Source organism: Balearica regulorum, chromosome 3 (assembly GCF_011004875.1).
Source record: "Balearica regulorum gibbericeps isolate bBalReg1 chromosome 3, bBalReg1.pri, whole genome shotgun sequence".
Lineage (NCBI taxonomy): Eukaryota > Metazoa > Chordata > Aves > Gruiformes > Gruidae > Balearica > Balearica regulorum.
In genome coordinates this window covers 125,340,669-125,366,019 of record NC_046186.1, presented here as the reverse complement: position 1 = coordinate 125,366,019, position 25,351 = coordinate 125,340,669, and the positions used below count along the sequence as shown (strand labels likewise).

Here is a 25,351-nt window from a genome sequence, read left to right as displayed (position 1 = left end):
ATTGGCTGTTTAAAATCATTTTATGTGATAAATGACAGCAATATGGGGTCACTGGTGAGAAAGAGTGGCTCATCTTGCAGGAACAGCAGGTCTGGGAGATGCAAGACCCCCATTTGTGCTTCTTCTAAGCCCAAATTTACCCCCCCACAGTTCAGACACTTCAAGTTAGTTCCTAAACCCTTTCTCTTAACGCTGGAAATGATCCACCAGTATCCATACTGGGAGACAGTGAGGAGCTGGATCTGGCTGGTAGAGCAAACTGGGCTGTAAGGTGAGCGAGAACATTTATTGTGCCTGGGGAACAAACCCACTGTAGACAGCCAGTGGCAGCAGGAGCAATTCAACCTGATTAAACACAGAAACACAGTGCTTTGCAAATGTGGAAACAAATTGGGTTTGAGTTGATGGAAGCTTTGGGGTTTTTTTGTTTTGTGGAAACAGCTAAGCATGAACTACAAAAATTCATGGATTTCTTTCAATCGAGTCTTCCTAATGAAGATGTGAATGGATCACTAGAAAAACAAATTGTTAATTTTACTGGAGACTAGTACCACACCAGAGCAAACTGAGCCCTGGCAGCCACCTTGAATTTGTTTTCAGGCCTGGGGCCCCAAAATCTTGTCTGCTGTGAAGCCGTGGCAAAAGCCGCTTGCCTTCTCCAAGGAGCAAAAATAACTCGCATGGAGCTCTGAGATTTTCTTCTGCCTGGGGCAGGTACCCTCCTCAAAAGAAATCTATGGGCTGGTCTCTGTGTATAGGCAAGAGCAAGACCTGGCACCCTGTGGTATTCCTGACCAGCGGGGGAGCTGCTGCAGTTTCTTGACAGAAAATAATTAAAAGCATAGCAGGAGGCACTCCAAGTGACGGAGTAAAACTGACCCCTGCCTGCAGTTTTGAGGAATTTTGGGGGTTTTGTCAGGATTTGCGAGGGTTTTGGCAGTAGGTCGTGTCCAGCAGCCCCTCTCCTCAGGGAGCGCGGGAACAGCGGCTGCGCGTGCCCCCTGACCGCGCCCAAGATGGCTGCCCGCCTGCTCCTGGCTCCCTCACTCAAGATGGCCGCGGAAGACAGGCGGCCGATGTGGCGAAGCCGGGTCGGCCGTGTTGCTTTCGGGCAGCAGGGCCCTTCCAGGCGGGCCTTCCCCGCGCCGTACCATTCTGCGGGGGTGGGGGGAAAGCGGTGCTTGCGCCCGGGGGCGGTGCCCGGGCGGGAGGAGCGCGGCTGAGGCGGGAGCGGGGCGGCCCGCCTGGCAGGGTAAGGCCGGGCTGGGGCCGTGAGGGGCCGGGCAGCGGGGAAACACCCCCGGGGGCCGCAGGGAGGGTGGGGAGAGGGTCCGGCTGCTGCTGCTGCTGCCGCCGCCCGGCTCGGCGGGAGGGTGAGCACAGCAGGCCGCGCCTCGACACCTCGCAAGGAGACATGGCGGCGTCGAGGCCTCACCCGGGCGTGGGGCGGCCTGGCGGTGTCCCCGAGGGCGACATGTCCCCTGCGTGGTGGCGGGGCCACAGCTGGCCTGCCCCACATCTCCGCACCGGGGTTGCTCGGAGCTCAGGCCGTGGCAGGGTTTGTTTCGCCGCACTTTGCTTTCCAGTCAGGTCTCTCCAATTGCTGGCGCCCGCCATGCAGTGAGGAGACAGGTGCTGTTGTCAAGCGCGGGGGAAAATGTCCGGTTTCTGTTTTCTTCACAGGGCTCGGGGGGATTTGTGTGCGCTGCAGGCCATCGTGCGCCTAGAAATCTGTTGGCCACACAAAGTAAATGGTAAAAACTAGAAGACAGTCACAACCGTGAGTTGTCAGTGGTGTAAGGGATAATGCAGTGCGGTATCTTTCAGATAGGTTTGTGAGCGTTAGTGCTGTTCCACCTGAAAAGCGTGGTCAGCCTTGATTTTCTCGTGCGAGGAGCGTTGCCAGTTGTGTCTCAAAGGGAATGGACTTGGGTTTTAGTAAGGCAGAAATCAAAGTTCTGTATGTTTGAAAAAAAAAAAGCAGACAACTTTAAATGACTTTTGGAGGAATTTGTCCAGCAGTGTGCTGGGAGATAAATCTGGATGGCAATTCCTCAACTCATCCAGCAGTGCATAAACAGGCCAGCAACTGTGGCAGGAGAGGTGCAGTTGTTGTTAGTATTCACTCGGTGTCCTGGTGTACCGAATTATCTGTATCCTCTGGGAATTTATGTGAATAAGCTTAATTTTCCAGATGATTAATACAGTTGAGTAACTCCAGCTGTCATTTATGTCCTCATAATGCTCTTTTTTCACCTATGGTAGCTTATTATCTCGCTGCTGTTAATGTATTTTTGTCATCCTGATCTATCTTTAAGACAGGCAAACATTATCTGATTTTACAGGGGAAAAAAACAAAGCAAAAATCAGAAAAAATACCACAGGTAGGGCTCATTTGAGGACTGAAGCTAGGTCTTAAGCAGCTGTGGCAGTGAACCTTACTGCCCTTTGCTTAGGGCAGTTTGTGTGCTCTTAAATAGTCTGCCTGCTGTATTGCAGTACTGGTTGTTTCATCTGATCGCTTGAGCGGTTCATTTTATTGGTCAGGATCTGGGGTGTTGCACTGCTGTTGTGATCTAACCGTGTTGGACTTATTTAGCTAAATGGTAGCCCAGGCAACACGAGGAGTAGTTACACCCTCTTAACACCATACCAACACTTGAAAGAGATACTTGGGCAGTTTCTGCAGATGATAAAGATGATCAAGTAAGAGCATACCAAGTTTTTGGGTTTTTTTGGTTTTTTTTTTTTTTTTTTTTTGGCCTAACACCATCGATATTTCAGGGGTTTTCATTTTGATTGCTGTCGAGGCCCTTTGTTGTATGCATACATGCAGCTATTGAGAGTTTAAAGGAACTCTTCCTGGGAAAATAAGGAAGAATTACATTCTCATTTCTGTGAAGAAAAACTTCAGATCTAATTGGAAAGGCTTGGGGATAATCAAGCAACCAAGGGTTATGTATACTTTGCAAAAAGCAGAAACAATGGAATTTTTGAGAAGTATGCAATTCAATTTCTTTGACCTGTTGGGTTTTTTCTCCCTTCACTTCTGAAGGGCTGTACTGTATCGCACCAGTTAAGGCTCTGGCCCACAGAAATTGCAAAGTAGATGTGACCAGTGAAAGTCTAGGAAACAATGTTCTAGAAATGTTTACTGTCCTTCCTATGAACGTCTTAATTTACTGCATTAATTATCCTGAGATAGAGAGCTTCTATTGACTATGTCGTTGCATCGTTAAAAAAAAAAGTGACATAACGCAGCAAATGTAAATCTCTTCTTGGAGCTTGGAAGCTGCTGTTAGGCTTTATTTTTTAAAACAGCTGTACTTATTCCAGTGGCCTTATCGGGAACTGTAATTGAATTGAAATACATTTTGGCTTTTGCAGTGGTTCTGTTAGATTAATTATGCTTTTAGTAAATCTTGTGTACATGCAATTTCTTTAACATATTTCCTTATTACTGGGCAAAAAGCTGAAAGAAGTTACAAACAAACCTCTAAAACGTAGTATGTGGGAAAAATATCATGTTTTCATTGAAATCTTCCCCGTTGAAGTCAGTGTCTCAGAGGCTAGCAAGTTGCTGCTTTCAGAAGTAGCTTCAAGGTACAGCATAATGATATTTATGAGGGCTGTTAACCTCTAAGCAACTCCTTTTTCCTTCCTGATTGCTGGGTTCGTGATGGCCCGAAGTGATCGGTGGCATCTTTCTTACAGTGGGCTGTGAACCCATGATGTCACCATTATTTTTCCTGTTCGATCACTGGTGGTTATTTCAAGCTGACGTTAACCTGCAATTAGAACAAAGTATGTCTTTGATTCAATGACTGGATGATTTACTGCAACGTTTGTCATCTGTTCCCATTGCTGTGGATGGGAATTCCTCAAGAACCTTCTTTTGTCATTAAGTGTTAATGAAGCATAAAAAGTAAGGAGAAAATAGCTTTCCTAATATATTTGGTATAAGAAGCTGCTTTCTTACCACCAAAATGAAAGCAAAATACTTGGAAATCTATTACCTGAACTTTTTTGGGGGAAAAAAAATAACCTTACATACTGATTTTATACCCCTGAAACATTGTGTTCTACTCTCAACCTCATGAAACTGTAAAACATATGAAAACAAACTATATTGAGCACCACTCCAGAAAACTAAAGGTCAGTTTCCTCTCCAAATGGTAACAAAAAGTGCAGTCTCATTTTTTCTGAAGAAAAAAGGGTTTTGAGAGTTGAGAGTGGTATTTTTCATTGGAAAGACATTTCAGCAAACCATTCGTGGGCTGATTTAATCTAGAGCCAACTGAACTAAAGAGATGATGCTGGAACATACCTCTCCGTTTGGCTTAGTATCAGATATTAGTGTTAGTAGAGCTCACATGGGAGTGCGTATCAAGAATTTATCGCAGATGAGGATCTTAAAGAGGAGGAAATTAGCACATGCTCTGCTCATTGATTTATTTAAGCGCTAGTGATCAGTGAGCTTTGTAACCCTAGGGTCAGTTCTGCGCAGAAATGAAGAAGGATATCCTGTCGGAAAACGTTAAGAAGGGCAAGCCAGGGGACAGATTAAGTGGAAGCTTTTGTGAATTTGTGGACTGAATTTGGTATTAACCTCCGGATCTGCATTTCTTCCTGCGGCCTGCAAGTGTGCCGTAGGAGCTGTTTAGGGTTATGTCTCCACGTAGGTGGTGGTCATTGATAGGGGATAGTTGGCAGGTGTTGAGTTGGGAGCGTGTTAGAGATGCCTGCTGGCCAGAATTCATAAGGCAGGGACTGTGATAATTATTGGACGTTTGTGAGGGCCTGGATGTGAGCGTTCCTTTTCTGACAGAATTTAGACGATGCTACTCTCTGCATCCCTCTCCTCAATTTCCAGCTCCTATGGGATGTTTCAACGCATGCTTTGTTTGTCTTTTTCTTCCAGTTACTTTTCCTAAGTATTTTTCCTGTAGTAGCATTCTTGCTTTCTTTTCTCTGAGTAAACACCTTTGAACTTGCCAGCAGTGAGGAGTGCAGGAGTGAGGCAGTTCCACACCAGCTAGGTGAGAAGGCTGAGATCCCAAGCAGTCCCATTCATTGGGGTGGGACTTTTTGCAGGAGCTCATCCAGTACTCGAGATCAACCCCCCAATTAAGTACAAATATTTGTAGTTCTGCCTAACTCAAATGTGCAGACATTTTATATCTAGTAGAAATCTTGTCTGCTTCTTATGAATGTGGCTGTACACGTTCCAGTGGCACTTAATGGGGTCATTAGAAAATCCGTTTAAACCTTTACGTTATGTTATTTGGGGTGCTGCAAGCATTGAACAACTTAACGCCTTGCAGATTAGATGATGATTATCCTCTGCGGTGCTTGCTGCAGTAGCTTGTAACAGAGTATTCTCAAAGCTCTCTCTTAAGCTTGCTATTCAAGCCCGTTCACTCTAGGCTATGTATTGTGTTCGACTTCCTGGTGCTTCATGTTGAAGATACATTTGTCTTCTTAATCAGTTTATATCTGCCAGGAATGTATTTAATATAACGTCAAACATAATTTAGATGAGAAGTGAAAGTACAGTTTAGTGTCGGTTTCTGCCAACTGTTATTACTGTGAGAGGGAAGCGCAGCAAGCCAAGCTTAAACGGAGCCTTGAAGCAATAACAAGCTGATTTGTCTGTTTATTTTGGCCTAATGTTCTCGCCTTGCTTACAGAGTCGTAGTAAGCGTGCGCTAAATAACAGACGCTTAAAAACTGTGCTAGATCAGGAACATCAGATCAGAGCATCTAAAGGCCTCAGTAGGGTTGGCAGCATTGTCGTTGTGCTTTATGGGCAATGGTAAATAAGACTTCTTGTTCCAGCGGTATAGGTGTCATATGTGGGTCGAGACAGGAAAGCCATAGAGTTCTCGGGCATCGGATTTACTGTAGTAATAGCCACCGTCTGTCTCCAGAGCTGGTGGGGAAATGCAAATTGTTCTCTCTGAAAACGTCAAAATCTTTCTGGTCCCTCTGCTTGTTGATTGAGAAGGAACAAACAGTTTTGAAATATTTTTCAAACAAAACTCCTCCTCAAAAAAACCCGTAGCTATTTCTAGCTACGTAATTTGTCCCTGTATATTATGTAAGTGGCCAAATACAATAGAAGCTTACTAACTATCGTTATTAACCCCTAGGTCTGATTGTGTATATGGGGGCAAAAAAGCAGAAACAAAACTGAACCAGATCCAGAGTTATCCCCCTGCTTTGGCACAAGGGGCTGTGAAAACACAGGCTGTGTTTCAGCACCGGCCTGGAAACAATCGGAAGTGAAGCGACACGCTATGTTTCAATTCCCCCCGTGGTACAAGACAAGTGGGGAAAGACGCTTGTTTCCACTGTAAATTGTTGTGACCTCTACTGTTGAAAAGTGAAGAATGTTTTACGTTAAGATGGGCCAATCGTGTTACTCGTATTTCATTACTGTTACCATCTGCACTACAGAATATTGGCTCTGAAGGGTTATCCTAGAGCGTAAGTCTAAATCTGTGACTGTAATAAACCAAGTGCGTTTGCTGATGACGGTTGGGTTGATAGAGGTAACCTTGAGGTCTTTACTACATCTTGTAAATTAGAAACTAGGACATGGATCTCCACTGAGCTTTTCTTAAATGATTGAAGTTGTACGCGAATAAAAAGATAGCTCATGGAGGAGGGAGAGCAAGCTTTCAAACATTTGTCTGTTTTTCTGGCAGGATGGAGAAAAAGAAAATTCTAATGAAATCCAAGGTTGCTGCTCCTAACCTCCTGAGGGCACTGCATTCTCTGTACCAGTTCGGTCACCTCTGTGACGTGACAGTTCACACACAGCATCTCGGCATTCAGGAGGAGTTTCTGGTTCACAAAGCTGTCTTGGCAGCTTCCAGCAACTATTTCAAGGGGCTTTTCCTGCATGATGAGATGCTGGACACCAAGAGTTGCACAGTGACTCTGCAAGACATTTACACAGAAGAGTTCACCTCCTTCCTGGAGTTTGTTTACACTGCAGAAGTGGAGATTGAAGCAGAAAAACTGCAACGGATGAAAGAAATAGCCGAAAGACTCGAATGCAAGGATTTGCTTGACATTTGTGAAGAAGTGAAAGCAGAGGGCAGGAAGGGATTAGATTTGAGCCTCCATCTGAAAGGTCAGCTGCGCGAAAATGGTGGGCCACAGTGGACTCGCATCCAGCAAGAGGAGAACCGCAAACTGAGTAGCTCTTCCCAAGTTGTGGCAATACCCATGCAGAGGAAACTTTGGGATAGGCAAAAACATAAAAAGTTGCTGGCTGGCTACAAACTCATTGAAGGCCAACCAGCAAGCCTGGAGCCAGAGGACACTGCTTTTCCAGAGCCAAAGTCCAGGACGGCAAAGCTACCGAAATGTCGCAAGACAGATACCAGAAACAGACTCGGCGTGGATATTGTTAGCCTGGAAAATGAGAACAGCCATCCTCTCCTAAGTCAGGCTGAGTCAAAGGAGGCCTGTGTAGTAATTGGGAACGCGCTGCCTGAGCAGTGGGAAGATGAAAACAGTTTAATTTCCAAATTTACCAGTAAAACGGAACGTAGGAAATCACCGCGGCACGTGGCAAAAGTCTTGCCGCGGATGGAGTGTGAGAAGTGCAACGAATCGTTCCGTGTTATCAAGCAGTACCAGTCGCACATGGAGCTCAAGCATGACGTCAACCTGGCTGTCAAGTACAGCTGTACTACGTGCGAGCAGCTCTTCTCCACTCACCAGAACCTCCGGCAGCACCACCTCACCGTTCACGGTGATGAGTGGGGCTTGTCCTGCGTCTTTTGTGACAAGAGGTTTAAGCGCCAGAAGGACATAAATGACCACATCCGCAGGGTGCATGAGAAGAAGCGGGATCCCCAGGCCTGCCCGTACTGCGACAAGGTCATCAGTTCCAAGTGCGGCCTCACGGTCCACATGCGAACGCACACCGCGGAGAAACCTTATAAATGCGAACGCTGTCCCGCCAGCTTTGCTCAGAGGTCTGCTTACAATTCTCATGTAAGGTATAGCATTCTCTGTGTCTGTGTGTGTCCGTGCGCGTGCAGGAAAACGTGTTCTCTCTCTGGGGCACTAGGTTAGAAGAGTTCCTCAAGTCCTTGCTGCTTTAATTCCAGAATTCCTTGGATCTGATCAGAAGCGTGTTGAAATCGGCACGGATTTTTTTCTGTTGACCTCATCAAGTTCTCAGTCTGGATTACTGGATTGAGGTGTCCCAGACTGGGAATTTAGGCAAACATTTCCTGTTGAATCAAAGGGGACTTGTGCAACCGCATCTCGGAGGTGATTTTGGAAGCCTCAGATTTGGATTTTTAACTAGGAGCCTGAAAAGAATCGGTATCTGTTTAAAATGCACGAGAAAATGCCCGTTTCATAAACATCAGGGCTGCGTGGTGCTTTTTAGTATGATTTTCGTGGGCAAATACACTGTGTGCTGTTTTTCTGGGTAGCCTGAGCTTCCGGACGGGGTTATTAAGCGCTGCCTGACTGAAAACAAGATATTGAAATTGCACAGTCGTTTCCAGAACTGCAAAAGCCACTGTACGTGTCAAACGTCTCCGTACCCTGTCTGTGTGGTGCAGGAGATAGGTGGTTTTTCTCCTGGATCTTGGCCTCCCTTTTCAAAAATGTCAGAATTTCTAGTTCAGTCCAGTAGCAGAAAACACGTTCCAGGTGTGTCGCGAGTGCAATGACATAGCTTGTTCCATGCACTGAGTGGTGATAAATAGAGTTAACCGCTGCAGTTGATTGCTTACAAGGGGCTCTGTTTTGCTTTTCCATATCAGTGTTTAATCTGCATTTCCCTTGTTTGAAGTCCATAATTTCTTATCCTGTCCACCATGTCCTTGGAGGAAAATTTACAGTCCATCCTATGTTACTAGTCAGATGACAAATATGTCTACTTGAGAGGCTCTGTCCTTGATGAACTGAGACATTTTAATTTTCTTTAATTATCCGGTCCAACTCTACAGAACATTTCCCTGGTTTTCGGCCCTCTAACCATGCTGTTAATTTCTTAAATGATGTGAAGGACAATTAAAATGAAATTACTCTTCCTCTAAGGCAAACATGGCTGAATTGAAACCATTAAACTTACTGAAGTTGTGTTCTGTTGTTTGTTTCTTTTAACAGAAAAGTCCATGAGTCTGGGCAAGAGAGGAAACTTATGCCTGTCTATTGGATGGTAGTTCCGCCTGCACACAGACCAAATGCAACAAGCTGTGACGGAGATCCTGACAGAGAGACATGGAATGGGACATCAGAGGCTGAACGACAAAAGCGTGCGAGGCACGAAGAGGCCGCAAGTCGTGAGGAAGAACCCGGGGATTCATCTGTTAACAAAGCAGACTGTAGCAATGAGCAAGAAGAACGGAAGCGGAAATATAAGGAAACTGAAGCAAGAAGTGAAAAACTGAGTGAAGAAGGGAATGAAGATGAAGGTGAAATGAGCATGAAGGGAGAGGAGGAGGTAGATTACAAAGCAGGGTATTTGGAGGTGGAAGATAGTAGAGATAATGAGGAGGTCTGTACTGAGGAGGATGATGAGGATGATGAATACTGTAATGAGAAGGATGGTGAAGAACGTGAATCAGATGAAGAGTTTCAAATAAAGAAAGTAAATAAAAGCGGGGTGCATAAGAAATCTGCCTATGTAATAACGTGTGAGAAGTGTAACGAGCAGTTTGTTTCCCGGAAGAAGTATGTGGATCACTGCAGAGATGTCCATCAGTGCTTGCCTGGTAAAGTCTATCAGTGTGACGTCTGCAGCAAGTCGTTTGCTAGTTACAACAGCTGGAAGGAGCATCGAGCGTGTGTCCACACTGAAGAAAGGCAGTTTGCCTGCACCCTTTGCAATGCTACTTTTAAAAGAAAGAGAGATGTGAGGACGCATTATATGCGGAAGCACGAAGGCAGAGTCAAACGCCCTCTCTGCTCTGTCTGCGGGAAGATCCTCAGCTCCCGAACAGCACTGGTGTTTCACATGCGGACGCATACAGGAGAAAAACCTTACGAATGTGGCATTTGTCAATCAAGATTTGCTCAGCCATCGCAACTTAAGATCCATACCAGGTCAGCCTAAAGTACCGCTTCTCCCCTTACTGCTCCCTGCATGTCCAGAGTACTTCAGCACTTCTTTTTCCTCTTCTGAGTCATTCTCTCTGTGTGTTCTTATAACAGGAACACTGGGATATAATTTGTTCTGTAGTGCCTGTGATTAATCCTTTTACGCAAAGGCTTTGTCTGCATCTGGACATTGCATCACTTTTGGGTAGGGATTTTGAAACAGATGTTCTATCCAAACTTGTAAGCAAAAGCCAGTCATTTGAGACAGTCACCAAAATGAGATGATGGCCTTCACCAATGGAAAGTACCATAGGCTGAAGAATTAGTCAAGGGCCTCAGAGACCCCAGATGCTGAGCCCTGCTCTTTCCTTATCGCTCTGAGCAAGTCACTTAGCTTGGGATTTCATTTCTTGTGTGCAGTACGAAAGCTGGAGCGCTCATCTGGGCTCCCTCTGTAGTCGTTGGAGCTAGGCTGGATGAATTGCTCTCTGGTGGTGTCTCTGTTACATGTGTCCTCTCCGAGGAGAGGGTGAAACATCCCATGGAATTCCCCATCTTCCTCCAAACAGGGAGTGTAGCAGGCAGCTTGTAAGAGGAGGTTAACTACTGGAGGGCTAAAAGAGGTGAGAGAAATCCTCTTGGTGTGGACCCGTACAATGAGGACAGTGGGCTGCTTCTGTCTCCTCGGTGTTCTTAGAGATTTAAAACGTGGTGAGGTATACTGATTCAGGACCAGCAAAACATCCAAAATGTCGCAATAATCTCTCAGCTGAAACGCAGCAGAGCCACACCGCATGTGAGATACGGTACGACTGCCACAAAACAGTGACTCACGGGGTTTGTGTTGGGTGACTGGCTGACCGTATTGGCAGCATTGTGCCTGACAACTCAGAATTATCCATGGTTTTGCACATCTTACTATTTGGATTGGAATAAGGGAAGTTGGCACAGTGTTAAGACCAAACATTAGGCTCAGACTTTCTCTGATTTGAGCTAGTTTAAAATCAGATGTCCAGCGTGCGTTTGGAAATGCTGCTTGCCTTAATTTCCTCAGTGCCTTTTGTCTTAAAAATGGGAATATCCTGCCAGCTAAAGCTTGCAGGGCAGAGGACGTGAGACGGAGGGATCACGGAAGCCAAGAACGTGGCCCGTAATGTCCCAAGAGATCTGCTACTGGGGACAATCTGGATGCACTTTCAGTCTCTAGCACAGCAGCAGCATGTCATCTGCCCTGCTTTCTCCCTTCCGATGCTTATACTATGAGGTATAACTTGTGAAAGAAAGGTGGGGTTTGTAGGGCCTGAGCGCGAGGGAAAAAAACCTTCCTTCTGTGGGGATGTTAGCGCTTTAGTGTAGCATTCTATATGCTATACTGGCAAACGCTCTGTGAGGAGAATGTATTTTTTTTCCATTTCATTTAAAAACTGGAGCATGCTACCTGCAGTGTGTAGAACATAATTTCAAACACGGTATTTTAAGAACGCACTACAAGAGCTAATTTAGTGATAGGCATTTGTGTTTCGCTCCATTTAGGTCCCATACAGGGGAAAAGCCGTATATTTGTGAGGACTGTGGGGCTTGCTTTGCTGATAAAGGCAAACTCACCGGCCACAAAAGGACCCACACAGGTAGGCCTTAAATGCTTCGGTTCCTCCCATCTGATTCCTCCCATCGCTTCCCTTTATACTGATAAAAACTTCTGGTTGGGATTTGAAGAAGGTGTACTTTGAAGTACAAAATTCTGGTGAAAGAATTCAGAATGTCTTTTTCTCTTTACTCAGGGGAGCGCCTTTTTAAATGTGATGTGTGTGGAAAACATTTTGCTACCAACGAATATTTAAAATGCCACAAACGATGCCACATGGGCGCTAAGCCCTACAAGTGCGAGGTTTGTGGCAAGACGTTTGGACTGAGAGCCTCGCTAGCCCAGCACAGTAATGTCCACGCAGGTAACGAAACAAACTCATCGGGGCTGGGAAAATAAACTGCACTGAAAGCTCAGACCTGAGGTACCTTCCAGTTTGGGTGGTGACATTTTATTCCAGAACCACTTTTATAAGCTCCTTGAATTAGGTGATGAGGAGAAGCAAGGCTCATACCAATCCTAACTTGTTAAGCAGGGCACGATATCGTCTTGTATCGTATCGTACGATGCTTGCCCAGAAGACTGAGGCCTGTTTTGTGCTTCTGAAGGATGTCGGAGCAGAGGGTGACTGTAGTTGTCGCTGTTCCCCTTGCAAGATCAGAGAGCTGTTCTCTGGCATTTCCTTGCAGCCAAGGAACATTTATCACATCACCTTAAAAACCAGGACTCAGGCATGTATCTCCTACGTACACCATTTTATCAACAGTGATCTTTTAAAAATTCTTTATGCTTTTTGTCTGCTGAAATCAGGACCAGCAGAACCTACCTTCTAACTCTGTGCTTCCTGGATTTTCTTGTTGGTTTTAGAGACCCGTCCGTATTTCTGCGAACAGTGCGGGAAAACGTTCACCCAACAGGGCGCTCTCCGTCGCCACCAGCGCATTCACACCGGGGAAAAGCCGTACAAGTGCAGAGCTTGCGAGAGAACCTTCACCGACATGTCCACCTTGCGCAGACACGTGTCGGTAGGCTGCCCCTCGTCTGTCCTCGTGGCGGGCAAGCCACGGTGGTGGCATTTAACTACCGAGAGAAGCTTCTTGCCTTAATGAGGGTTGATGTTGGTGCTTAACTTCTCATCTTTATTTAAAAAAAAAAAAGCGGAAGAATGAATGTTAGGGTTGGGGGATTGATCTGCCTTCTACAGACAGCTTTTAAAAATACGTAGGTTGTAGACGAATACGATTTTACGTGTTTCCAGCATTGTGATACGCTGAGCTTTGCTGTTTTCAGAGACCTTTGCGTCCTTGAAGTGACTGCGAAGGCAGAACATAAGGTTTTCTTCCAGTGACAAGTTTTTAAGTTAATGTTTGCCTGTATGTTAAAAGTCTGGCTTCTTTGGAAGTGCTCCCTGACAGCGGAGCCAGGAAATCACTGCAGAGTTGGCAAAACAGTTCTTGCGGTTCAGAGTCCAGCAGAGTATCGCAGAGTTAACCCTGACGCTATTTCATTTTGTGCTGGATTAAATCTTCAGTTATTAAAGTAGTTGTTAGAAAAAAATTCAGATGTAATTGGTTTTCCCCCCTCTTTCTTTTTTTTTTTTTTTTTCTTTTTTCCCCCCTAGATTCACGACCGGAATGCTCACTGGAGAAGTTTCTTAATAGATCTTACAACCAAAAAAGACCATAACTGGTCTAAAATAGAAACGTTCTCGGACGCCTGCATGGGTGAAGGCTCTGCGCCGGAAATTTGGTCGGTTGACCAAGGTAAACTTTATAAACCAGAAAGCGTTGTCCTTAACAAAGTAGAACATGTGCCATCTAGCGTTAGTCACGCAGAAGACACCGATCGCTCCCTTCTGTACTTATAACGTCATTTATCACCAGAAAACCGCGCAGGAAACTCGCCGGGCCGGAACAGGCTAAATTATCCCACAGGTTGGTTGCTGCGGCCTCGCTAAGCTCCACGGCGCGGTGTGGGCTTCATGCGGGCGAGCTGGGGTGACGGACATTGCAGGCGCAGAGGGGTCCGTCGTCCTTCTTTAAAAAGTGTTTATGCCGCTTAGATTGTAGGTCTGGACAGAGCTTTATTTTTTACCGAGTCTTGACTACGTCACGGCGTATCGCTTTGTGTGGGTGGACAGATGTGGGTGTGGTGCTGTCGCTGTAAATTATTGCTTGGTTTGTTGGTTTTTTTTAAATAAAGATGCGCTCGTAACGTAAGTGACCAGCCGTCCTGTCACGTAATTGATTCGCACAGATTCGACTGCTGCGGCACCGGGCACGGCTGGGCCGCGTTGCCTGGCAACGCCCCGTCGCGCCGCATGACGCCATTTCCTGCGCGTCACGGCCGCGCCTGCGCCGTCCCTTGCCAGCGGCAGTTGTCGGGGCGAGGGGCGGGGCCATCGCGGCAGCGCTTCCGGCCGCCGCCCGCAGGCTGTGCGGTGAGGAGCGGCCCGGCCCGGCCCGGCCCCGGGGCTGCCCGGTGAGTGCGGGGGCAGGAGGGGCCTTTCCCCCGGCCTAGGCGGGGAGCGATGGTGGCTCCGGCCCCGGCGGCCTCGCAGCCTCCCTCAGCCAGTGGCCGTTACGCTTCCCCTCGCGGCCCGGCGGGCGCTGTGGCCCTCTGCCCTCTCCCCTCGGCGCGGCGGCCGTCGCACCGGGAGCTGCTCTCCGCCCTGCTCCCGGTGGGGGGAGGTAGCGGGACGTGCCCCCAGCCTTCCCGGCTGACCCGCGGCCCGTTCGGAAGCGGGAGCCGGGGAGGGGGCATCGCGCTGTGGGCCCGTCGCCTGGCCTAGTGCGGGCGGCCAGCTGGGCAGCCTCTCCCTGTCAGCCTCCGGGGGCTGTGGCGAGCAGGGGGGGCCCGGGAAAAAGCCTGCCGAGGAGGAGGAGGAGGAGAGCGACTGGCCTCGTCACGTCAGCTGCGGGGAACCCATCCTCCCTCCGTGCAGGAGTCTCCTGGCCCGGTGCGGGCTCAGCGCACGTCTCTGAGAGCCCCCGCGCTCTCACGGGGTGCTCTGGCCTGGCATCTGAAAGTCGCTCGGTGCAGCGTGCTGGCCTTTGCTTCGCAGGTTTAACTTGTGCTTCGGCCCCGCAGACTCTGCCTGTTGTTGTGGTGCCATTATCGTAGCTCCAGTAGTTGGAGCAGTCCTAAATGAGGCAGGTTGGTGCATAGCAGTAACGTCTCTTAGTAGACTGTGCGGAATTGTTGGTGCAGAAGAACAGACAGGTTTGTGGGTTCACAATCTGTTAAATCTAGCTGGCACCCTTTATCTCTTTTCAGCTAGTTTTGCCCTGGAAGGGGACACGTGCATGGTGTACGGTAGCTGACCGTACACAAGAGTTGTTTTTATTTGAATCTTAGTTCTCCAGGCCAGCCCTAGCGAGCAGGCTCAGTTTGCAAATTTTCAGGCCTTGTCTTTTTTAAGGTGGCTGTATAATAGCCCTGTCAAAGATATTCTGCCAGCCCAGTGCTCAGTAGCTCAGTGTACTTGCCAGAGCAGCGGCAATGAAAAGCCTTTGCGGTGCAACGTCTCTTACTGTACGTGTTGGATTACTGTTCCTCCTCTGAATAAACTCAGTGATGCGATGTATTTTCACAGTGGCTTTTGATTCTGAAAATACTCTGATGATAAGAACAGGAGGCTTCTGCTTTGCGGCCTTAAGAAAAAAGGAATTGGCACAATGTGTCTGTTAACACATGCGTCTGTGGTCAGCTTCCGAAACGAAGGGCTCGCCAAGTACAGTTATGAGCTCGTTCACCCCGGCAGGAGAAGTTTGTGGTTTGGGTTCTTGTTTCCTGCTGGGGATCACTGTTCTCTACATCTGACCACAGCTTTTGCTCTGTGCTCAAGTGGAAAATAGGTGGATAGTTGTGAAATTACGTGATAAGTACTTGAAAATAATTGTATTGGGGGAAAAAAGTTTTGATTATTTCAGGTAAAGCATTCAGTGAGTCTTATAACTGGGAGGACAAAATCACAGAGTGACTATGGAGAAAGGGAAACAAAGTTTAAACATCATCTTTCATGCTTATTTATAAGAGTCAGCCTTTCAGTCAGGAGTGAAATCATGTCATTTTTGTTCATACAAAATTTCTACCAAGAATAAAGTGTAGCGTTGGGGCTTGCTTGTAAAAGTGGACAGTGTTTTGAGGTGCTTGTTGAGCTCTGAACTGGCACAGGTGGTTCTTTGTCCCCTTCCTGGGTCTTTTTAGTGTAGTAAGCGTAACTCCGTAACAGTGGGGTTTAGGTATCTGTTAGAATAATGTTAATGGAACTATTTAAATCTTAATATCAAAGGTTTATCGAGCTAAAGATTCAAAAGTTAGGCAATAGGAAGGGTTTGGTTCCGAGGATAATCTTTTTCTGTAGAATCTAAGGTAAGAGGTGTGGGTGCCCGTGGTGGATTGTGTCCCCTGTTCTCCCACTTGCTTGTTGCGTGAGGTTGGGGAAACGATTCTACTTCCCTCGGGTCTTGTCTGCTGTATTTGTAAACTCCTTAGGGCAGGGGCTCCCTGTGGCTTTTTACCTGGTGTAGTATCAGGTCCATGAAGCATTTGTTTTGCGTGGCTACTACTAACCTCCATGAAGCTGCATATTCTGCACCTCTCCATTTCACAGTTTCTTTAAAATGTTTTATCAAAACCGTTCTAACAGAAAATTGTATCGGAGTGTGAGTCTGATTTTTGTTTCGCTGAAATGAGCATGGACTCAAATTTGGGCCTAGAACTCTAGGGAGTGGGGAAGAGTATCTCTTTCTGATGCTATGGATATTATTTTCTCTTTCATGCTTAATATGGCTTCCTTACTGTTATGTTAGTATAAATTCTGTTCCATTTGTACACTACCTTTTTTATTCATCTTTGTGAGCAAGATTTCTACTGTCCCCTGTATAAAAGGCTGCAAGTCTCCCGTACCTAAGCATGTACAGAGAATAGAAACCTTAATTAACTTCTAGGAAGCAGAAAGAAATTCTTCAGACTCTAAACGCACACGTACGTAGTTGTTAGGAACACAGTAAAACTGAATAGATTGCAGGGGGATTGTTGCTCAGAGCGTCTTCAAAGTTCATAGAAATACTGTTTGTTCTGGCATCAAACGTTTTTTTAAAAAAAAATCCTTGGTTCTTTCGAGAACTTTGTAGCAGCTGAGAACATTACTGGGAAATATGACATAACCTAAAAGGTAGCGGAAATTATGAAGCCCTTGTAAGGCTGCAAATGGACATTGAAAACGTAGAGGCTGTAAGTCTATTTGAGAGATGATTTTTTTTAAAAAGAAAACACTTTGAGGAAGTTTTCCGATTCCCTACGTTTACAGTTTAAGAACGTAATTGTGCAGTCTCCTGTGCTTTGGTCGGTTAAACGTTTGGAATTTTATCCAAGTCTTGCTTAAAAGTCTTATCTTGAAGGCCTGCTTAAAGAAGTGTTTGTTTAGGATTGCAGGTCACTTTTACTTAATCTTACCTTTCTCGTACTGCCTGATTAGGAGGGAGAATAATTTCTTAATTCCACAGGCCTTAATGAGAGCATTTCCTTTGATCTTCCTCTGTTTGCTTTGTCCCTATTACAGGTTGTAATAGTCTCCAACATTTCGGGTAAAATCACAGTTGAGATTTAAACTCAAATTAACTTCAGAGAAATCTCAGTGTGTGACTAGCGGCGTGGTTTGAGATATGACCGCTTAGGGCGACGCTTTCTGAAATCGGTGCTTCCAGCCAGACTTTTCACAATGCTCCTTTGAAAGCCTGGTCGCTTAAACTCAAGCACCTCAAGTGCTTAAATCTGAAGTGAAGTGCTCTCAAAAGCCTGGGCGTGACTTTCGGCCGCTGAAGTCTTTTGAGTTGTGTTAGCTTCCGTGCAAATAGCTAACGTGCGGTGTTGTTAACAGCTTTTTGCAGAGAGAAGAAAGATGGAAAGTAATGCGGTTTTACTGGAATCCAAGTCCTCTCCCATCAACCTCCTGAATGAAATGCATCAGCTGCGTCTCCTGGGCCACCTCTGCGACGTGACTGTCAGCGTGGAGTACCAAGGCGTCAGGGCAGAGTTTGTTGCTCACAAGGCTGTATTGGCAGCGACAAGCAAGTTTTTCAAGGAGGTGTTCCTTAACGAGAAGGGCATGGATGGCCCGAGGACCAACGTGTTCTTGAACGAGGTCCAGGTTGCCGATTTTGCTTCATTTCTTGAGTTTGTCTATACCGCTAAGGTAGAAGTGGAAGAAGACAGAGTGCAGCGTATGCTAGAAATAGCCGAAAAGCTGAAGTGCTTGGACCTCTCGGAAACCTGCTTTCAATTAAAGAAGCAGATGCTTGAATCGGTGCTGCTGGAGTTGCAAAACTTCTCGGAATCACAGAACTCCGAGGAAGAGAGCGCCGCCCAGCCAAGCATTTTGCTCGAGTCCAAAGCAGCTGCTGTGGCAGAAGCTGACCAGGCAGACCGTCCTCTGGATTCTCCGGATTCCCCAGCTGACAGGCGCAGCAATGGAACGTCTCCCGAGATGCCAGCTACCAAATCAAAAGAGAAAATGGACAAAAAAAATAAGGAAATGATGAAGCCTCCTTATGCCAAAATCAGGAGGGCGAGCGGGAGGCTGGCTGGGAGGAAAGTATTTGTGGAAATCCCAAAGAAGAAATACACGAGGCGGCTGAGGGAGCAGCAGAAGACCGCAGAGGTTGCTGTCGAAGAAAACAAATATCCTCAAGACCAGGATATGTGTGATGTGGAGAGAGAGGAGGGGCAAGCGGAGAACAACATCAAACCTGAAAGCGAAGAATGCGATGGCAACTTTGAATCAGAAGAAAGCCTGAAAAAATCCGAAGAGGATAAAAAGAAACGAGGCAGCAACTTCAAGTGCAGCACCTGCGAGAAGGAATTCCTGTATGAGAAAAGTTTTCTCAAGCACATAAAGCACAGCCACGGCATTGCGGCCGAAATCATTTATCGGTGTGAAACCTGCAGTCAGACCTTTGCCAACCGGTGCAACCTAAAAAGCCACCAGCGCCATGTCCACAGCAGCGAGCGCCACTTCCCTTGTGAGCTCTGCGGTAAGAAGTTCAAGAGGAAGAAGGACGTCAAGAGGCACATTCTCCAGGTTCATGAGGGTGGTGGGGAGCGTCATCAGTGCCAACAGTGTGGAAAGGGGTTGAGCTCCAAAACTGCCTTGAGGCTCCATGAAAGGACGCATACAGGCGACAAGCCTTATGGGTGCACAGAGTGTGAGGCTAAATTTTCTCAGCCTTCTGCACTTAAAACACACATGAGGTATGAACAGACTTAACTAGCCTTGTTAGATTCTGGGGGGAGAAGCAGAATCCCCTGGAACACACCTTGAGCCTTCAAGTGAAGTGGGGATGTAAAACGGGACTGACTGGAAAGTCTCCCTAGTTCCTTTTTTCCATACAGCTTTTTTTTTTTTTTGTTTTTTTCCTGCTTTTCAGGTTAAGAGAGTTGCTGTAATTTTCTTGAAGCCGAAGTAGAGGTGCGTGGGCCCAGGCCTGCTGCTGCTGAAGCGCACAGCTAACTTTTCTCATGGGAGCAGGCAGATTAAGTGTCAGTGGGATGTTTCACATGAGAAGAGCAGACCCCATGCCAAATTATTTGTAGGATTAGGGCTATAATTATTTTAGCTAATTTGATGCCTCTTTATGTTCAATAGAATAATGTTATGCAATAAGCGTGAAAGTACTCTAAAAAAGATTTGGCCTTGTATTAAATGGAAAAGCACCACATTTGGGTGCTGAGTGTAGAAAATAACTGATAGATGCCTAGAAAGAGGCTGGCATGCCACCATCTGGAGGTGAGCGAAGCACCAAAGGTGGAGCTGATGAAATCAGTTGTAGCACTTACATCGCAGTGAGATTCAGCAGTGGAAGTGCACACACACGGTCCTGAAAGTTCACGGGGGAGACGTTTTTATCTAGGCAAAAATTCTAGCTATTAAGGGCTTTAGCCTGCTTTTATCAGTCTACCAAAGCGGTCATCTACAACCAAAGTTCAGATTACAGCCAGGGAGTAGGCATGGAGAGGGAGGTATAGAAGAAATATCCCAAAGCGCTACTACTCAGACCCGAAAAGAGAATGCAGTGGTGTCATCGTGTTCCTAGGTGGCACTTCCTGCAGGGTAGAAGGGCTCGTTAACCACTGCTTCCTTTCACTGCCCCTTTCGAAGTCAGTGGGTTTACTCCCAGTGGTAGAAGGCCCTGCCAGAGTGCTCCTCCGATGGTATTGCTGATGCCGTACATGGCATCTCTCTTTCATCGTGTGTCCTTTCCTAACCACAAGTAACTGCTTTGTGCTGCTTAAAAAAAATAGATTTGGGCGTAAGTGGAGTTTCTCCTCCGTTGTGTACCACTGTGACTATTCAATTGTTGAGCGCTGGAAACTCACTGCTGTCCCAGCTTGTGTGTTGTGACAGTCTGCGGTGAGAATTTCTCATCTTTTTGTATCTATTTTTACATCTACGCTCCTCCTGTTGATATATTGCCACGAAAACTGGCCTGTGTTGGCTGCGTTCCTGCAGCGCTGTTCAAAAGAGTCCTGACGCATATTTGGCCCAGCTGAAGGTGTTTTATTTAAAAGACTCTAACATCTTGTGCAGGCCTACGGTTGCTCTTCAGAGAGCAGCGGCAAAGTAACGATGACTTGCGTTGTGCTGCAAAGGGAAGAGGTATACCTCGGTGCTTTAACGTTGCTTTCTCATTTCAGAATCCATACTGGTGAAAAACCTTTTGTCTGTGATGAGTGTGGCGCCAGGTTCACTCAGAATCACATGCTTATATATCACAAACGGTGTCACACAGGTAAGGCTTTCTTTTGCAGTGCACTACATATAGGAGGAGGCCTGCTGTGAAACCAGGAGATCTTATTTGCATTCAGAAAATGCTTTTTTTTTTTTTTTTCCCCCCCTGTTTTTACCATAAAATAGATTTTCTCATCCCTGGACTGAGAAATGTTCCTGTAAGTGGATAGGCAGACAGGGGAAAGAGTCAGAGTAAAAGGAGTTGATTGAAGAGAAAGGGAGTTCCCATCTGGCCGGGATTCGACATCTGAAGCGTGGACTGAGGCCACTTTGGATAGTCTTCAGTATCTTAAGAGCTGTCATCAATAAACAGTCTGGTTGAATTCTGAAGAGAAAAATTATTTCTAAGTCCGGGACAGTTAGGTCGAGGAATGTAAAACAGCTGTCTTGGCTTATCCTGACCCGCAAAGAAAGCTGCTTAAAAGCACATGTCCTTCTGCCGGGTATCCTTCGCAGTATCAATCGATGGTTTGAATTGACCCTTCTTAAAACGGTCTGCCTTCTGCCCGTAGCTTGTAACTACATCTGGGTGGCAGAAAACATGAAGTTACAATGAAATATAATTCCAAGAATGCTTTTTGGGAGGCACATAACTGAAATTGGCTGCTTACAGGCGGAGGCCTTTCATCAGAGGCACGCAGCCTTGTGTTTGTGATGAGAGTGAGCCAGAGTACTCTGAAGGTGGTGAGAAGACAGCTAGCTGCAGATCTCCTTGGGCGGTTTATGGGCTGCGTAGAGCTATTGTTGTGCTGTTGGAGAGGTGCACTGTGAGGGGTTGTGCCGATTTCTTGCAGGAAAGCTCTCTGCCTTCTGCAGAGGTCACTGTGGCCCGTTCACATCCTTTCGTGAGCTGGCACGGGCTCCGTTTGTATCTAACAGCGTCCAGTTTTTGCATGTGATGTTTTAATTGTGTTCTCAGGCACTATGTTGGTTTAATTCTCCTTTTCACCCTTGCTGTAGGGGAAAGGCCTTTCATGTGTGAAACCTGCGGGAAGAGCTTTGCCTCTAAGGAGTACTTGAAACACCACAACAGAATCCATACCGGATCCAAACCGTTCAAATGTGAAGTGTGCTTCAGAACGTTTGCACAGAGGAACTCGCTCTACCAGCACATAAAAGTTCACACAGGTAGGAGCTGCTCCTTTTGTTTGAAACAAACCGTCACGATTGAAAGACGTAGACCTCATAGCTGCGTAATTCAGACGAAGGGTTTCTCAACTAGGATTTCCCATTGCTCTAATTCCTGCCCTGCAGGCGCGTTTTGATTCTTGGTGCAGCATGTTCTTCCATCCGCTTCCCTTCTCCTAGCGCTCCCCGTGCTGCTTACTGAGTTACAGCAGCTCTCTGAAACGCTTCAGAGCTGTGCGGAGACGTTATAACGCTGCTGCATTATTAGCAGGAAAATTAGCGGTGACCAAAGATCTATGTCCGTTTCAGCTCTGAGTGAAGCACTGCAGAGAGCTGATCTCGTTCTTGTCCGTGTGCCCATCTTTCATGTTTGAGTTCTCTCCTGCTCAGATTTCCTCTTTTCAGTCTGCTTTTAAGTTTTCTTGTCTGCTCTCTCAAAGTCCACGCTATTCAGCAATACAGTAGGTTGCGAATACCCGTGTTACTTTCATCACGTAATAAATACCACGCTTGCTTATCCAGTGCCACTCTGGGGGAAGCGTCCTCGCCAGTGTTCTCTGCGTTAATGAAATTTGCGTTTTCTTGCCATGCCTCGCTCTTTCTTTACTCCCCTCATCGGTGTGCGTAGCGTGGCGTTACTGTAGGGGGAGCAGGGGACATGGGCACGGCAGTACCGGTGTTAGTATTTTTTTTCCTGTTCTGGAATGTCATCTCTCTGTGACACTGCTCGCATCTGTTGGAAAGTTTTTTGGAGTCTCTTTCCTACCCGAGCCAAGGAAGGAGTAAACGTGGGGTTGTTTCGAAAAGTGCTTCAAACTGACTGCAGCAAGGCAGTTTGTGATGAATGCAGAGGTAATGTAGTGGTTGTGAGCAGCTCTGGTGTTCGTGCTCGCAGAACATACCTTGTAAATAGGAAAACCTGTGTTCTGGGACAGGACTTTAGTCGCTAAAGGAAAATATGTGTAGAAAATGTGGAGGCTTCCGTGGTTGCACAGATTTATGCAGGCTTTGGGTCTAGCCCTTACTCTCTAAGTATCCGCTTACTTCACATGTGTCAAAATTTACCCCACCAGGAAAATTCTGAAAAATCTTGGGTTTTTTTCCTGAGGGTGCCTGCGTGTGCCTTATCGTTTCACGAAGCTGAGGGGCTACTTGAGGTTCCCCGGTGAGCAGCACTCATGATGCCCCAACACCGCCTCTCTGCTCTGCTTCCAGGTGAGCGACCCTATTGCTGTGACCAGTGTGGCAAGCAGTTCACGCAGCTGAACGCGCTGCAGCGTCACCATCGAATACACACCGGGGAGAAGCCCTTCATGTGCAACGCCTGTGGGCGAACGTTCACCGACAAGTCAACCCTCCGACGGCACACTTCGGTAAGAACCGGTCGTCCCACCGCCTCGTAGCCCTACTTCATGGGCCCAGCTGGGTGCTTTGTGGAAAGGGGAAGCTCCCCGGGGACACGGATCGGTGCCTTGGTGCGCACTGACCTAGCTTTGGGGGAGTTATGTGGGATGAAGAGAGACACCTTTTTCTGGATCCAAGTTTTTGCCTCCCAGACAGTCAGCACACACTCAACCTTCTGGTTTTTGGTTATTTTTTATTTTCAGATACACGATAAAAACACCCCCTGGAAGTCCTTCCTTGTCATAGTTGAAGGAGCATCTAAGAACGACGAAGGTCACAAAACAGAGCTTCCCGATGAGGAATATGATGTGTCACCTAAAATACCAGAGAAGCTCCTGTCTTTCCCTGAAAACGGCCACTATCAAAACTTGACTGCTGTCCCGGGGAGCGTGACTGCGTTGCACGACACCGGTTCTGCCGCGGGAACAGACTGTAAGTCAGACGGGACACCGGGACCGCAGGAAGCCCTGATAGCCACCGCCTTGAGCGAGCTGACAGTGCTGCACACGCAGACAGACGCTGTTCAGCCACAGTTTCACGCTCTGGTGAACATGGAGTAATTCGGTATTTACAAATCCAGTTTCAGCTGCACCCTTTGTATAGTCCTTTGACTTTGCCAATAACCCGCGGAGGGAACTGAAGGAAGCAGGGATGGAGACGGAAGACATGGATTGCCAGAATTCCCTCAAAAAAGTCATTACCTGCCTCTGACGCGTACCGCTCTGTCTCCCCGAGGCAGGGCAGAGTCACGCCACGCCGGGGGGGTGTGGAGGGGTCCCGGTGAGTTTATTCCCTACGAATAAAAGGGTGTTGGCTCTAGCTGGCCCGCAGTGCGAGTGAGTACCTACGTTCAGATAGGTTATAAAGAAGGGAGTTTGATTTCTGCTTGATTTGATGATACGTGTACAATCAGGAGAAATGATGTCATGTTTCCAGCCTAGTAGCTTAGTGAAGTTAATTGTTTTCCCTAGTGGAAATCCATACATAAAATAAGTTTTACTAAATTGCTTTTCAGGAAATGTTGGTTTATCTCTGCTTTTGCCAAAGATCCGAGCAGTGAGCCAGCTCGCTCCTTGGGAATATGAGTGGGAGCAAGCAAGTTTCATTCCAGGAGTTTTAATTCTCCATCATAACTCAAACATCACCCTTGCTCTGACCTGCAGACCTACTTTTAAATTAAGTACTACTCCGGTGGGAAAAGTTAATTACTGTTCTGCTGTCGAGGTGCCGCAGCCCATTCCAGCAGGGCGGGAGTCTCCAGGGGTAAGCTCCGTTACAAGCGGGAGGCAGGCAGCCTTCCGACGACTAACGGCGCAAAGTGACTCTGGTTGCCTTTGGCTGAACCTCACGGCGGGGTTTGGGCTGTTTTCCCTGTGCCCGAAGGAGCCTCTGCTGTAGCTGGCACCGACAGAGAGGCTCCCGGCTCTCCGCAGCACTTGCTGGTACCATTAACGCTTCAGAACTCGGGACCAGATCCCTGGTGCCACCATCTACAAATCCAGAACTTTTCCTAATTAATGCTCTTCTTTAGTTTAGTATTAATGTAGTACTTCCACAGAAACTTCCTCAGCTGAAGCTGTGCGTGAAACTTTTTCAGAAAGATTGCGTTAGTGTAAAGGTAAGCACAATCGAGCCCTGGGAGGGCCCGGTCTAAGGCTATGGGGTTGGCAAAGCAATAAAGACCCCCAAACTGTGGCACAGAGCTATTTTTGAACCTTAGAAGGATGGCGGATGCGTTACCGTGGAATCAGAACTTTAATCTAGAGAGAGGGAATTTTTTTAAAAGAGAACATTTCCAAGAGGTTATATTTGAAGTATTTATTCAAGCGGGATGTCCCGGTCAAAGCTCAGCACCCCTGATCGCTGTAAAGAGGCTGTAGATATATTTAAAGCCTGAGCATTAGCACCTGTAGCCAGGGCAACTTTTGTACTGCGGGAATGTACGGATGCGAGTTACTCGCTCCTACGCAGTGTTCTTATTAAAATACTGAAATCTCAAGCCTGACCCTTCCGCTGACTTTGGTGGTGGTTACCGAGAGTTCCTGTACCCTCCACGTCGCCGTGAACGCACCACGACAGGGCGGAAGCCTGGAGGCGGGACCGGATTCTTGGAGCTTACCTTTAGCTAGGGGAAAAACACACCTGAAAAAAGCAGCAGCGTGACACTCTGGGACATTCCCCTTTCCTACAGGTGAGAGGCTGTACAACAGGCACGGTGAAACCATCACCCTTAGCACCAGGAGCGGGAAGGACGCGCGGCGCACACCCCTTTTGATCGTCACGCCCCGCGGCTTTGCGTCAGGCTCTAGCTTCAACTGCCTTCTGTATTTTCCAGGAAAGAACATTTATCACTGCTTGTAGTCATG

The 25,351-nt window shown here is 47.0% G+C and overlaps 2 protein-coding genes across 11 annotated transcripts; both read left to right on the top strand.

Annotated features, from left to right (window-relative positions):
- The first annotated feature begins 217 nt into the window (after window positions 1–217).
- On the top strand, window positions 218–13,946 carry LOC104633401 (uncharacterized). Of its 7 annotated transcripts, XM_075749954.1 has the most exons (8): window positions 2,136–2,706; window positions 6,711–8,018; window positions 9,145–10,083; window positions 11,611–11,705; window positions 11,859–12,026; window positions 12,530–12,687; window positions 13,284–13,425; window positions 13,546–13,946. In XM_075749954.1, the coding sequence occupies exons 1-8, from the start codon at window positions 2,690–2,692 to the stop codon at window positions 13,617–13,619; spliced, it is 2,901 nt and encodes a 966-aa protein (XP_075606069.1). In that variant the 5' UTR covers window positions 2,136–2,689; the 3' UTR covers window positions 13,620–13,946. The 7 variants fall into 7 exon arrangements, with proteins under 7 accessions (XP_075606066.1, XP_075606064.1, XP_075606065.1 ...); XM_075749951.1 differs by lacking the exon at window positions 2,136–2,706 and adding an exon at window positions 218–271 and having other exon boundaries at window positions 13,284–13,553; XM_075749949.1 differs by lacking the exon at window positions 2,136–2,706 and adding an exon at window positions 1,188–1,252 and having other exon boundaries at window positions 13,284–13,553.
- Window positions 13,576–25,345, top strand: GZF1 (GDNF inducible zinc finger protein 1). 4 transcript variants are annotated; one of them, XM_075749958.1, is made up of 6 exons: window positions 13,576–13,596; window positions 17,547–18,916; window positions 20,360–20,454; window positions 21,414–21,581; window positions 22,797–22,954; window positions 23,189–25,345. In XM_075749958.1, exons 2-6 carry the CDS (start codon window positions 17,568–17,570, stop codon window positions 23,543–23,545), a joined length of 2,127 nt encoding a protein of 708 aa, XP_075606073.1. In that variant the 5' UTR covers window positions 13,576–13,596; window positions 17,547–17,567; the 3' UTR covers window positions 23,546–25,345. The 4 variants fall into 4 exon arrangements, with proteins under 4 accessions (XP_075606073.1, XP_075606070.1, XP_075606071.1 ...); XM_075749955.1 differs by lacking the exon at window positions 13,576–13,596 and adding an exon at window positions 14,034–14,136 and having other exon boundaries at window positions 17,545–18,916; XM_075749956.1 differs by lacking the exon at window positions 13,576–13,596 and adding an exon at window positions 14,045–14,143.
- Window positions 25,346–25,351: the final 6 nt, after the last annotated feature.

Coding starts and splice junctions, on each gene's coding strand:
- GZF1 (XM_075749958.1), top strand. CDS start 17,568: ATGGAAAGTAATGCGGTTTTACTGGAATCCAAGTCCTCTCCCATCAAC. Junction 20,455..21,413: donor TCACAAACGGTGTCACACAG/GTAAGGCTTTCT, acceptor CCCTTGCTGTAG/GGGAAAGGCCTTTCATGTGT. Junction 22,955..23,188: donor CCCTCCGACGGCACACTTCG/GTAAGAACCGGT, acceptor TTTTATTTTCAG/ATACACGATAAAAACACCCC.
- LOC104633401 (XM_075749948.1), top strand. Junction 8,019..9,144: donor GCTTACAATTCTCATGTAAG/GTATAGCATTCT, acceptor TTCTTTTAACAG/AAAAGTCCATGAGTCTGGGC. Junction 12,027..12,529: donor GCACAGTAATGTCCACGCAG/GTAACGAAACAA, acceptor TGTTGGTTTTAG/AGACCCGTCCGTATTTCTGC.